The sequence below is a fragment of the Cricetulus griseus genome (genome assembly GCF_003668045.3).
Source record: "Cricetulus griseus strain 17A/GY chromosome 1 unlocalized genomic scaffold, alternate assembly CriGri-PICRH-1.0 chr1_0, whole genome shotgun sequence".
In the NCBI taxonomy this organism is placed as follows: Eukaryota; Metazoa; Chordata; class Mammalia; order Rodentia; family Cricetidae; genus Cricetulus; species Cricetulus griseus.
In genome coordinates this window covers 35,215,996-35,229,986 of record NW_023276806.1, presented here as the reverse complement: position 1 = coordinate 35,229,986, position 13,991 = coordinate 35,215,996, and the positions used below count along the sequence as shown (strand labels likewise).

At 45.4% G+C, this 13,991-nt stretch overlaps 1 protein-coding gene across 1 annotated transcript in view; it reads left to right on the top strand.

Moving 5' to 3' along the window:
* Window positions 1-996: 996 nt before the first annotated feature.
* Window positions 997-13,991, top strand: part of Sec24d (SEC24 homolog D, COPII coat complex component) — an 83,485-nt gene continuing 70,490 nt past the window's right edge. The window contains exons 1-3 of the mRNA XM_027395657.2: window positions 997-1,143; window positions 3,230-3,386; window positions 10,143-10,272. Coding sequence (XP_027251458.1) covers window positions 3,269-3,386; window positions 10,143-10,272 — 248 coding nt within the window. The 5' untranslated portion in view covers window positions 997-1,143; window positions 3,230-3,268. The remainder of the gene's footprint in view (window positions 1,144-3,229; window positions 3,387-10,142; window positions 10,273-13,991) is intronic.

Genomic DNA, 13,991 nt, shown 5'->3' with positions numbered 1-13,991 from the left:
GCTGTGGACTGAACTCATACTTTCTATTTGATAGTGGGGCACGGTTGGAAACTAGCTTAATTGTAAGGATTCGGGCACTATGCTGGCCTGCTCCTGTCACCTGGCAGAATGCACTCAGGCGATACCCTGGTCAGGGCAGGGTTCCATGACCACTAGTCTGCACACAGGTGCAAAGGGCCCCTTTAAAAGAAAGACCCCCGACCCGCTTATGCTCTCCTCTCTTTCCCGCTGTTCCCCTGGAGCAGACAGGACTTTTCCTGTCTTCCTCTTCTCTTCTGTCCTCTCTCTGTATCTGTGTTTTTTTTATCTCTTTTCTCCCCCCTCCGCTTTCTAATAAGACTTCACTTAAGCTCTACCTACCTGGCGTGTTTGTCCCTCTCTCGGTCACCCTCTCCTGTGCTGGAATCCGCCAAGGTTCCCCATGAGCTTTAACATAACACCAATGGTCCTGATTTTAGAGTAAAATAGGTGTTTCTCAACTGTTTCTCTCTGTGTGTGTGTGTGGGGGGGGCTAAAAGTTAGGTGCTTTGACCCGTGTGAGTTCCTGTTTGTGGGTGAGACACTCGCCATCGGTGCCTCACAGCTAAATGGGGGAGCCCAGGGAGGTCCTGCAAGCATTGCCTCTTTGAGGACATCTCAGATGTGCAGTCTCATGCTATGGACGTCCTCCTCTCTCGTTCCACACATAACCAGGCTGCCTCGGGCCTTCCTTCCTCTGGTGTAGTGCTGGAAGACGTCATCAAATTGTCTGTACAGGCGCCAGATTGCTCTTGCGACCGTGCAGTCCCCCGACCCGCGTCCCTTCCAGCAAGGTACGCGCAGCGCGGCTATTCAGAGCCACCTGTTGAACACAGAGCGGGCCCTCCTCACCCGGGTGGCCCCCACGGGCTCGGGGCGGAACGACAGCGGAGGATCTTTGACAAGTTGCAGGAGGCGGGGCCTCGAGAAGGAAAAGCCGAGCGGAAAAGACCCGGAAAGAGGCGGGAGGCCGCAGCGGGAGGCGCGGCCCCGCCCCCGCCGGTGCGCGCCGCGGGAGCGAGCGGGTCCAGCGCGCGCGCAGCCGGGCGCCTGACGTGGCACTCGCAGCCCAGAGCGACTCGGCGGCGGCGGCGGCGCGGGCGCGGAGCGGGGCGTGCAGAGCAGGTACCGGGGACGCCGGGCGCAGGAGGCGGGGAGGGGGATGGGGAGGCTGGGAAGCCGCAGGTACGGCGGGCTCGGGGCGCAGCTGCGGTGCGGAGCGTCCACAAGCGGCTGCACCGCGACTCCCCATCAACTTGGCTCCCCGGTTCTCCCGAGAGGGAGAGGGCTGGAAATATTTCGAAGGAAAATGGCAACTCCAGCATACGGCTTCGGGACATCATTAGAGGGAGACTCGAACTTGTCCCGGGTGACAGTGGACAGGGAAGGGTGTGTTTGTGGAATCCGAGCGCTCTAGGTTTGGATCCGAGGCCGGTCTCTGCCAAGTGGCTTTCTGCCATGTCGCCGCTTGCAGCTGAGTCAGGTTTCTGCAACTTCGTGTTCTGGGTGAGGAAGTTTGACGTGGCACAGTAGGGCGAGGAAGCGAATTCCTCCCAGGTCCAGGGAAGAGGGCTGGGCTGCTCTCTGTTCTGTGCTGTGAGCATCGCTGCCCCGCTTCCCTCCCGCGGCTGCTGCGTGGGTGTGCCGGTGCGGTCTTCTAAAGGGGCTGGGCTGGATGGGGCCAAGCAGGCTGCCACGTCTCTCTATGCGCAGTGGGAGGAGGGAAAGTGTTGTCAGGAACACAGTGGACTGGAGACCTTTGTCTCTGCCTTTCTGTCCTTCGTTAAGAAGATAGTGACCTCATAATACTTTTTCTCGGTGGCCACTCAGAAGCTTAAGTTTTAATATGAAAACAACGCTAAATCGTGAATTTTGGCCTTCACATTTTAGATTTGCATGCCACTTCCAGAATAAAGACAGAGCCCCTGTCTTAGAAGGCATTGCTAATCTTTGCCGTAAAAAACAGCAACAAGAAATGACAGGAGAGTTATGCAAATGTCTGGTGGAGAAACTGTAAAGAAACTAGGGAATCAGTGTTTCACAGGTATTATGGCTTTTGGACACTTCATTTTCTAAATTAGAAAATAGAGAAGCCCAGAGAGCCTCTTCAATTTGCTCTGTGTCTCAAAGCTATGCATTAGCAGATGGGAAATGAAAACCCAGTTCGGTTTGCTGGGATTCAGAGCCTCTCCTGTCTTCTCACAAATGTTTTTTGAAAGCCAGGAAGTGGTGATGCGCGCCTTTAATCCCAGCACTAGGAAGGCAGAGGCAGGCAGATCTCTATGAGTTTTTGGCCAGCCTGTTCTACAGAGCTAGTTATACGACAGTCAGGGCTAGCTACACAGTGAAACCCCATGTGTTGCGGGGGTTGGGGGGTGACGACAACCAATGAGCCAAGAAAACAAATATCTTTTGAAAACCTCCTTAAGAGATACATTTTATCAAAACTTGGAGACATTAAAGTGTAAAGCTAATTGGTATTTGGGTTCTGAATAGACTCAAGATGGGACTGTTATATTTGTGATTGCATATGACTACCCACATAAGGAACTTCTTTCTTGGTTCCTTAAATACAGGTGTTTGTGTTCTTTGAGGTGTGACATCATGTAAAGTCAGAAACCTACCTGGCATCTTGGACAGTGATGGTTGGAGCTGCCACTGGCTTGTCAAATTATGACTCACAGAAGCTATTATCAGTCCTATCTCAGGTTGTAGCTGATGGACTATGGCTTTTCCTTGTTTTAATATGGATTAAGATGACTAATTAGAAGGGCACCAGAAAGATCCAAGTCATGAAACATGAGGCTGCAGACTGCTTGTAATCGTGGTCAGTCACTTGAACCGCATGGTGTTCTCTTAAAATGTGGCCATGGAAACCAAGATAGAGAATTGTAGGAATACCAATGAGAGACGGTAGGAAGCAATTAAAGCTTCGCTGGGAAAAAGTGGTTCGCAATTACTATTCAGATTTGTGCCTGCAAATTTTCCTGGGACCACTGAAGTGATGTTACTAAATTCCAAAGAGATGTCCTAAACCTTATCCAGGGGATAATAATAGGCTACATAATGTTGTATAAAATGAAGATATTTCCCGAATGGACACTTCTACTGTTTTTCAAGACATCCTAAATGTTTCTTGCTAGTGTTTATATTCGTAATAGCATTAAGTATCTCAAATCCTCTTGCCTACTTCTTGTTTTTACTCTTGCAGGGTTCTCCAGTAGCTCTCCTTTGGAATGATATTTTCATAATGAGCCAACAAGGTTATGTGGCAACACCCCCGTATTCTCAGTCCCAGCCTGGAATGGGCCTTTCTCCCCCTCATTATGGACACTATGGGGATCCGTCCCATGTAACTTCTCCACCAGGTAAATGTTATTTTCACTTGTATATGATTATTCATTCCCTGGACTCAGAGACATGTGATATTCCTAGTTGGTAGTCATTAACTGAAACCATGGTTTGACATAACAACATCATTTGAATTGGCTCTTACAGCAAGACAGGCGACTATGTACTTACCTCTAAGGTCTGCTTCTTCAGCCTAGAAGTCCTCTCTATGCCTGGCCAGTGTTTTTCACTGTTCACCTGTTTACTTACTCACTTAGTGACTTATCATGGCATACTCAGATTCAGAGCAATTTGTTCTCTTTCATTGAAGCTTACTTTTACTGGTATTCCACATCACATCTGAGCATCACTTATTTAGGATGGATACCCAAAACTTTCATTATTACAAAACCAAAACACACTAGCTGTGGCAGCACATATTTGTAAGCTTAGCACTCAAAAGATTGAGCCAGGAGGGTAAGGAGTTCAAGACTAGACTTGGATAGATAGCCAAGTTCAAGGCCATTCCAGGCTATATGGGACCCTGTCTTAAGGAAACTAACAAAAACTCCAAAATCAAAACAGACTCTTTAATCTTTTATCTATTCCAATCCAGTCAATCTCCCAAGAGGTTTTTTTTTTTAAATTTCTTTTATTTTATTTTAAATGTTTTTGCCTGCATATTTGTGTATGTATTAATGCCTATCTACCAAACTTGTCTTGAGCAGTCGCAAACATCTTTCCTACCTCTTTCCCCCTCCATTCTGTTACTGTTTTGTTCAATTCATCCATCTCTCACCCAGGTCACAAGCAGCCCTTTAGCCCTTAGGTTTCTACCTGGCACTGCCATTCTCCAGACCATCTGCTCTTGAACTGGAAGAATTTTGTATAACACACTTGGATTAAAACCTTGTATGACTTCCCATTGCCCCTCTTTATACATTAAGTTCCTCAGGCTTTTGTTATTTTATCAATTTCTTCTTTGCAATTCACCTGTACTGTCTCCTCATCCATTACTCCACAGATACCAACTTGTCATTGGAGTGGTGATTTATACTTGGTGCCTGGTTAGCACTCTGCCTTCTCAGGAAGATGATGGTCCTCCATGTTCTCTTCGCAACTGTCTCTCTCATATTCCTTCAGATGTTTCCCTAGCTTACATATACATCTTTCCCCCTGATTTATCCTCCTGACACTGTGCCTGATGTTAAACATTTTCGACACTGTTGTACTAGGTGGAGGGACTGAGTGGTAGAACATTTGCCTAGTGTGCAGGAGGCTCTGGGTTTTTACATACATACACACACACACACACACACACACACACACACACACACACACTGTATGTGATCTTTCTGTTGGTTTTCTAACAAACAACATATTTGTGACTTTTTGAAGTATCTGTTTTACTAGAGAAGCCAGTGCCAAATCTTGCCTTGTGATTTGTACAAACTGCAACTCTATCAGCACCCATTGATTTGTGTTTCTTGTGATTTTTGTGTTACGTGGTAACAAATCTAACAGATTTATTGAGTGAGCAAAGTACTTGTTGCAAGACAGCAAATACAATAATCTCAGTCTCAGTCCACATATTACTTATCTCAAGCACCATACATACATACATACATACATACATACATACATACATGCAATAAGCAGCTTGACAATTGTCATTCGTGGGGAGTGTCTCAGAAAGAAAGAGGAGGGTGTCAGGGAAGCACACAGCAGCAGTAGCAGGAGCGAAGTACCAAGCTCTGAGATGGGGTCATGGACAAAGCATCTTCTTAGAGGAATGACCTGAAAGACCAGTGAGACTTGTAGGTGGGAAGGTGTCTTGCTGGTGTAAACTAGACACTCAGCAGTGGGAGCAGTGGGAGATATTAAAGAGTAAAGTAATGGGGCCATATCAAAGGTGTCACTGGAGTGATTTAAACTGGAAAGGGTCGCACTCCAGTGCACTGGGAGAAAGAACTATACTGGGTATTAGAAGGCATGGTGGAGAAACTAGGGGTGGATATATACTGTGTTGGGGCACGGTTTCTAAATCTTAGCATTCTTGACATCTGGCATGAACTCATTCACATTCGCTGTCTGTCTACACCCCCTCCTTTCCTCCCTCCCCCTCTCTCTCTGTGTATGTGTGAAGGGGATGCCCTGTATGTTTAGCAGCATCCATGGTCTATGATCTATGTCCACCAGTGGTACCTTCCTCTTCCTGAAGGATTTTTAGCACATGAAAATGTCCTGGCATTTCCAAGTGTCTGTTGAGTGGCAAAGATCATCTGTGGCTGGAAGCAGAGAGGCCAGAAATGTTACTGTTCTAGAAGTGGGGGCAAGCCTGGGGTGGTTGTAAGGCTGCTACTACACCATGAATTCATACAGGTAACTACCAGCTCAGAGCTTTGGGAGCACTGGCCATTAAGATTCACAAATATAACAGGGAGCTTATGTTTGTTTGTTTGTTTGTTTTAGACAAAGTTTTTTCCCCCACAAATATTCTTTGATTTTTGTTTTCCTTTGCTAGAAATAGGTTCCAATTTAAGGTCTGCTTTTTGTGATACTATTTTGACCAGAATCCCTTTGCTGATAACAGAATCCTGTAGTAGGAAGGGATTTGTCAAAGGATATCAGGAAACACACAGAGAAAGGCCAAGCCGGGTACTTAGGATCCTCTTATTCAGTCTACAAAGATGCACTGCGCACACAAGACCATTCTACCAAAAATCACTTCCTTGTAGGCCAGAAGGACAGCCTGTGCCACAGAGCTGGACCAAGTTTCTCAAAGGTGTGCTGCTTTGCATAGAAAAAGGATGGAAGGAAGGAAAGAAGGAAGGGAGGGAGGGAGGGAGGGAGGAAGGAGGGAGGGAGGGAGGGAGGAAGGAAGGAAGGAAGGAAGGAAGGAAGGAAGGAAGGAAGTGTAGAGGGTAGTAGGAAATAGAGTCTGTGTTTCTAGCTCAGGACCGTATGTGAAGGCCAGCCTGCAGGTGACTAATGCTCCTAGTTAGTAACCCAGCCTATAGTACCTGACACTGTGTTAAAGATGGCTATGGGTTTTGACACTTTCTTCTGGCATAAGCGGTTATTTCTCCTGCTGCTGGGGCATTCCTTTCCTCTTAAAGTCCCCCTGCCCCCCCACCCCACCCAGTTCTAGAGAACCTGCTCATCTTTGTGTCTGGTGACTTTTGAAAATGCCAATTGTGTGTTCCATCAAAGACTCTGCCTCTGCAGGTCACCACGATACCGAGTTCCCTTTGCCCTGGGGACAGAGTCCAAATGACACACCAGACTTTGTAATCTGACTCTAGCCAATCTGTATGGTGATTTCTGCTCTTGTCACCTTGCTGTGCCCACCTGACCCTTAGCCATGATTAGGCCGTGCTCTCTCAGACCACTGGTCAGGCTTCACTTCTGGCTAGAATCTGTATCCTGTCGCTGATCTAAGTCCCTGTCCCGGAGGGGCATCTCAAGCTGTCTTTCTTCATTGATTTCTCCAGGAAGGGTTAGGAGTCCCTCTGCATTTTGCAACACTTGTCACATGACAGGGTCACTATTTCTTACATGGTTGTGTCCTCCATAAGTGCTCTTAATGCACTGGGGGCATGCCAAATGCAAGTTGAATGAGTTTGAATCACTGTTATCCTCTGAAAGCCAGAGGGAGAGCAGATCTGAGTGTGACAGATATGTAACAGTTCTCTGTGTGCCTCTGAGCTGCTTTAAAGTCTCCTGACACATGAGAGGTTGCTAAAACTGGCCACTAACCTGCTATACTGCTTGGGGTTTGTGGTTTTTTGTTTTGTTTTTGTCATCTTGACACAGTTATCTGGGAAGAGAAATCACAATTGAGAAAATGCCTCCACCAGAATGGTCTGAAGGACTTTTTTTTTTTCAATGATTGATGAAGAAGGTGGTCCTAGCCCACTGTGGATGGTGCTACCCCTGGTCATGTAGTCCTAAGCTGTATAAGAAAGCAGGCTGAGCAAGCCATGCAGAGCAAGCCAATAAACAAAGCTCCTTCATGGCCTCAGAAAAAGTTTCAGTTCTTGTCTATAGCTTCTTGCCTTGAGTGCCAGCCCTGACTTCCCTCAGTGACCTGAGAGTTGTAAGATGAACTTAAATCCATTCTTTCCCAAGTTGCTTTTAGTGATGGTGTTTAGTTTAGCAACAGAACTAACTAAGATACCTACTTATTTGAAAGGTAAGGGTATCCGGCTCCTGTTTCAGTGGTAATTACTTAACCTGAAATATTCTGGCAATACTCCTGTGGATTTCTACTTTTGTCCAAAATAACATTTTAAAAATAAAAAATATAGTGTGCTCTTAATTATATATGTTTTATTAAACCATAAGCCCTAAAAAAAGTAAAATGAAAAGGAAGTCAGGGCATGTGGCCAGGCAAGAGAAAATGGTTTTGAGTATTCCCATACCTCTTGCCTCGCTTAATTCTCAAGGCAGTCCTGGAGAGCAGGGACATTACAGCTATGATACAGCCTTAAAAGTCCTGGGTCTGAAAGACAAAATGTCTTGTCTTGTCGGTCGAAGCATCTCAGCGGTAGGGAAGACATTCAAACGCAGTCAGTGTGACTGCAAACCTCATGGTTCTCTAACATTGCTGAGTATCATCTAAAATTGTAGTGTTAGAACTTTTTTTTAATTCACAGAAGGAAAAATACTACATGATGTGAGTCATATGTGGAAGCTAAGGAAGTTGATCTCATAGAGGTTGAGAATTGAATGGTGGCTCCCAGAAGCTGGGGGTAGTGGGAGAAAGATGAGAATATCTGATTAACGGGAACTAAGTTAGATAGAAGCAGTGCCTCTGGTGTGGTATTGTAGAGTAGGTGCAAAGAGGTACCATGTATGCACTGTGTTTCTCAAATAACTATAGAAAGAGGGTTCAGTTGCTTTGCCATAAAATGATGTGTTTTCTTTATATGTGCTTAACCCGGTAAAAGTATTACAGACTATACCTATGAGTATATCTCATGCTGTCATACTAATATATATATTCTTATCCATTAAAACAATTTAAAATTAAATAAGTAATAGTTTTTATTTGTCCTATATGGAAAGTTGACTATAAAGTTAGTAGATAATGTTCCTCACTCAGGCTGTGGTGTGGTGTGGGCCTATGATCTCATCTGCTCAGGAGACTAAGGTGGGAAGACTAAAGTTTAGAGTCTGCCTTGACTGACTGAAGAGCAAATTTAAAGGCAGCCTAGGCAATTTAATGAGACTGTGTTTTAAAGTGATAAAATATAAAAGAGGGCTGGGCTCTGACTTGGACTGTTGGCTGGGGGCTTGCCTCATGAGTGGGGTTCTGGGCTCAGCATAGACAGTCTTCAGTTCAAGGACTCATGCTTGATGAAAGGAGGCTTGATAGGCATTTCAGTCTACAGTCAATCATGAAGACCACTGCTTCACCAGGCACTTGTGTTGGATTATCCAAGGACATGACAGTACTTTCATGAATGCACATAGCCAGATAGATGTCTGACAAGGTCTTCCTGGATGACTGCAGTCCATGCTGTCATTTCCCTTCTGTCTGGGGGCAGAGTGGCAGTGGGGTAATGTATGTATTCCGGGGGAGGGAACAGAAAGAAATTAGTGTGAATGCCACACCAGGTGTAAAGGAGAACACTCAGACAGCTTGGAGGTCACAGGGCCACACAGAGGGGGGTTAGGGCTAAAGGTCAAGCGACCAGGCTGTAGAGAGTAGATCTCATTTTCATTTTACAAAGATGAAAACTGAGGTCCTCAGAGGAGGCTTACTGTCTATCTGTGAGCAACTGCTAGTTAATGCAAGCATTACGAGGCTTGGCTGCTCCTCTGCCACCCTTGCTTTAGAAGGAAAGAGAAAACCGCCTGAAAAGGGTTCCAAAGAGAAACCTTAACACTCTCTGTGCTGGTTAGTTTTATGTCAACTTGACACAAGCTAGAGTTATCTGAAGGGAGGGAACCTCAGTTGAGAAAAAGGCTCCATAAGATTTAGCTGTAGGTAAGCTTACAGGACATTTTCTTAACTAGTGTGGGTGGTGCCATCCTTGGGGCAGGTGGTCTTTGGTTCTATAAGAAAGCAGGCTGAGCAAGCTAATAAGCAGCATCCTCCATGTCCTCTGTATCAGCTTCTGTCTGCGGGTTCCTGTTGTGTTTGAGTTCCTGTCCTCAGGAACAGTGATATGGAAGTACAAGCCAAATAACCCCCTTGTTTCCCGGTTTGCTTTTTGGTCATGGTGTTTCATCACAGCAATAGAAACCCTAACTAAGCCTCTCTCTGAGGTGCCTCTTCAGGAAAAGTGGTCCCTGCAAGGAGCATCAGTCATTGTGTGTGATTCCCACATTCTCTGAGTGTCCCAGGATATGCTGGAGTAGCAGCCAGTTCTCCAAAGGCACTGTCAGGGGCTACTCTTGTATGCATTTAGGATGCTCTACCAGGCTGCTTTCTGAGTTACTGACTTATTTTATTTTATCTCCACCTTATATATTTTTTTGTTTTTCCTTGTGGGATCTAGTGTTTGTGAGATTCTGAGTTCTGTTAGGGCACTTCCACCAATGTAGTTTATTTCCTTTATTTAACATTCCATTTGGTAAAAAAAAAAAAATTACTCATTTTTGTTCTTTTAATAGCATTATTAACAAGTGACAATAGCCACCCTGGAGAGGGTGGTTGGGGAGGCTGGAAGGGCCTGTGTCCTAGCAGTTGGCCTTCCTCCTTCACTCATGTTTTCCTCAGTCTTCCTCTTTGTGTTATCTCTCTTAGACTTTAATGTATGCATAACTGTTCCCTCATGTTGCAGGCATGATGAAGCCATCAGGGCCATTGGGAGCCCCTGCGCCTTCAGGGCTGTTGCCCCCAGGCCCTTTACCTCCTGGACCCCCACAGTATGGCCCAAACGGAGCCCATGCCCCAGGCCATCCTCCCCAAAGGTGAGCTAAGTACACTTAAACTCTCATTTGAATATGCCCTAAAGTACTCTCTGAAGTACTTATGTTCCTTGGTTGAAAGTTGAATGTCCTTATAAGTTCCATATTTAAGAATACATGCAAATTGCTTGTGTCAATGCTATTTTAGTGTGGGGTTGTATTCAGCTTGTTTTTAGAGTTTTGCATTTATCTCCAGTTCCTTCAGACACCTATAGTCTATATGTCTTGCAAAATATTAGAACATGCTGGGCACGGTGGCACATACCTTTGTCCCAGCACTTGGGAAGCAGAAGTAGGCAGATCTCTGTAAGCATGAGGTCAGCCTGATCAGCACATCAAGTTCCTGGCCAGCTAGGGCTGCATAGTGAGACCCTGACTCAGAACAAAGCAAAACATTAAAACTTAGGAGAAATTCTTCTAGATCCTTCTCTTCTCCAGAGCTGTTCACAGACCTGAGCTCATTACTGCTAAGTGGCTACCACAAATTTTAAGATGAAATCAGATGAGGTCTGAGGTATAGTCTGAGGGTTCGATAGAGAAGGCACACATATGCAAGCGAATGACTTAATTGGCAGGCCTGCTCTAAGAGCAGCTCAAAAAAAAATGCAGCTTGTGTTTGTTTGTAATAAACCGAGAAAAAGGAAGTTGGAGGCAGGCCAGGAAAGCCAAGATCTGTCTGAGTTATTTAGAGCCTGTGATCCATAAAGGATTATCACTTAGGGTAAAGCCAGCAACACACCTCAAGGCTTGGAAATCCCAGTGTCATTTTCCCACAAGCTATTGCCACCAACCTGAGTCTAGCTCCTAGTAGCATTTACCTTGGAGCTGTGCCAAGGGTGACCTAGAGGCCCCATTTCCTGATCCATTTCCCAGGTGGTCAGGTGGAGTGGGGGCGGGGCCCTGGAGTAAGTCTTGCATGTGAGTCTGTCCTTTGGGGAAGGATGTCATTCCTGGTAATAAGAAAATGGAGGTTTTGAAATCATCAGCTAATGCCCTGATGGTGCTTTTGAGTCTGACACTCCTGGATTTTGTTTGTTGTGGTAACCGCCACTAAGATGTAGCTATGGCATCACAGAGAAGCATCACACAGGAGACGAAAACGGAGTTTAATTTGTGAGCATGCCCGTGGTTTGAGCACAAAGCAGGGATTCAAAGGCCTTGTTGTGACCTGGCCGTTAGTCTCCAAAGCACAATGGATGGGTAATAAGGGTACACACTGCTGAGAAGGGCTGGATGTGGTGGCTATACCTGTATCTAGCACTCCGGAGGATTGAGGCAGAAGGACTGTTATGAGTTCAAAGCTAGCTTGGGTTATATAGCTCCAGGCCAGCCTGTGCTACAGAGTAAAACTTGACTCTGAAATCCAAGTGGAGTCTTATATAGCTGTGGATCCTGTATACTATACTACCAATCTGCCAGGCAAGATATACCCACTGGTGCATAGTGACATGCCTGCTATGGGGGAAACCAATAGCTTTCTCATTGGATTTGAAACCCAGTCTGCAGAGAGACTTCATGCCCGATATTGTGAAACTGGTTAAAAGCCTGCTGCTGGCGAGGTCACTCTAGGGCAGAATCTACTATTGTTGTTTTGCTAAGTGGACATATAGCTAAAGCACTTTCTAGTATTTTAATATAAATATAACATGAGTGAACTTTCATTTATATTCATATATAAATATAAATATAAATTTATGTTTATATCCATGGACTAGTGCTGCTGTTAATTGGCAGGCCTGCTATAAAAGCAGCTCAATAAATACAGCTTGTGCTTGTGTTTGTAGTAAATGGGGAAAAAGGGAGTCAGAGGCAGGCCCAAGAAACCCTTGGTCAGGAAAGTTTCCTTGTTATAGGGATTGATAGTGCAGAGACTCATAACTGAGCAGAGTGCCGAGAATAAGTGACTGTTGAGTGCTCAGCCTGAAATGGGACATCACCCCTTCCTGGGTTCAGCAAACATGGTGCGAGAGGGGATGAAAACATTATAAGAGCCAGAGGATGGGAAGGGCTGCTCTGAAACAGTCTTCTGGCGGTGATATCATCAGGGTAACCACAAACACCCAGGAGCTGTGGGAACCTGCTCATGACCAATACAAAATTAAACCCCCAACTTTCCATCGTGGATTTGGGGAGCACTTGTGAAGTCCTACCCTTCCCTGGGATATGGTGGTCATTAGTGTGTACCAGGGGGTGCAGGGGATGCCATTCAGTGGGGTGGCCTTTGGTAAGTTGCCCATGCTCTGGCAAATAGCCTCCCACCCACATTCATCCAGTTGACTTTAATTAAGCTTAATGATTCAAAATCAGTAATACTCTCCACACAACAAGCCATGAAAGCTAGCTGGAAATAAGTATGGCTTGAGCAGGAATGGGAGAGGGATAAAAGAGTGCCTAGGGAATTCGTATTATCACAATACATTGTATAGATATACGGAATTCACAAAAAATGACATTAAGTTTTGAAAAATATCTAAGAAAAACAATAAATATAGAAAAGAAATGCTGAGAACTTCAAGGTAGCTTTGGCCTCAGCAGCAGAGTAGCCTGGGGCATATTGATGATGTTCCTTGGCCTTAAGTCCTCACTGGAAACATGAGGAAGTGATCTTCTTAGTCCAGAAGGAAAAGGAAGAAAACTTAGCACAGTTCATTACTGTAAACTCCCTCCCTGGCACCTCAGGATTTTAGAAAAGAAATACAAAGATGGAACCAGTTGTTTTGGTCACTGGTATCGGTCTGGCTGGCAGATCTCTTCCATGTGTTGTCACTTCCGGGAATGACATCATGGGCCCAGTATAGGGCTGGCACTCTGAGGTGTGGAGACATGTTTGCCAGGCATGCCTTAGGGGGTTGTTGGTTAAACAAGTTCTAGTGGCATGCTGTGTATACTTGTTGCCGTCATGTCCAGTGTGGTCTACAGGTTTGCAGCTGGAGAATTCCTGGGGCTTGGTGATGCTGCAGCATCTGGATGTCTTCACCTCAAAACACATGACTCATGTCCCTGGGGTGCCACTGGTGTTCACAGGTCTGCTCACTGTCAGCACAGAACCCTAGGTAGGGATGCGGGGACTGTGCCAGATCAGGTGTGTCCCATTGTACTGATCATTATGTTAGAGCATTCTCCTACTTAGAGAAGTCTGTTGTGACTCACTGTGTTGTTAACCAGCAGTTGCTTGACAGAGAGAGCTTCGTCACTGCCTCTCTTAGTTGCATTTTTCTCTTTACTTGATTTTTTTTGAGAGTTCTTTTGCTCATTGCAGTTCTGGGAATAGCAGGTTGTATGTACCCTATAGCCCAAGTGTATAGTAGGCACTTCCATCCAAGTTTGTATAGCCTATGATGTTTGCACAGGGGTAGAAATCACCTAGTGACACATTTCTCGGAATGTCCTATTGTTAACTGGTTTGTAACCAACTTAACCTCTGTGTGTTTTTGCTTTCTAGTCATTTACAGTTACATCTCTGATACATTGTGAGGATTTTGCATTCAAACTACTTTGCACAGCTAAACTATTATACCCATCACAGTCCATAGGCTCAGTACATGTCAGCAGCTCTTAAAGTCATTTCATTGGCTGTAGTATGCCATGTCATCAGATAGAAAGTCCACTTGCTATCTGTGGATTGCTCTCCCTGGCTGGTGACTCCAGCAAGCTCAGTTTCAGAATCTACTTTTGACTCTGATTGCAAGGAAGCACAATTAGGTCCTATTCTTTCCCCACCA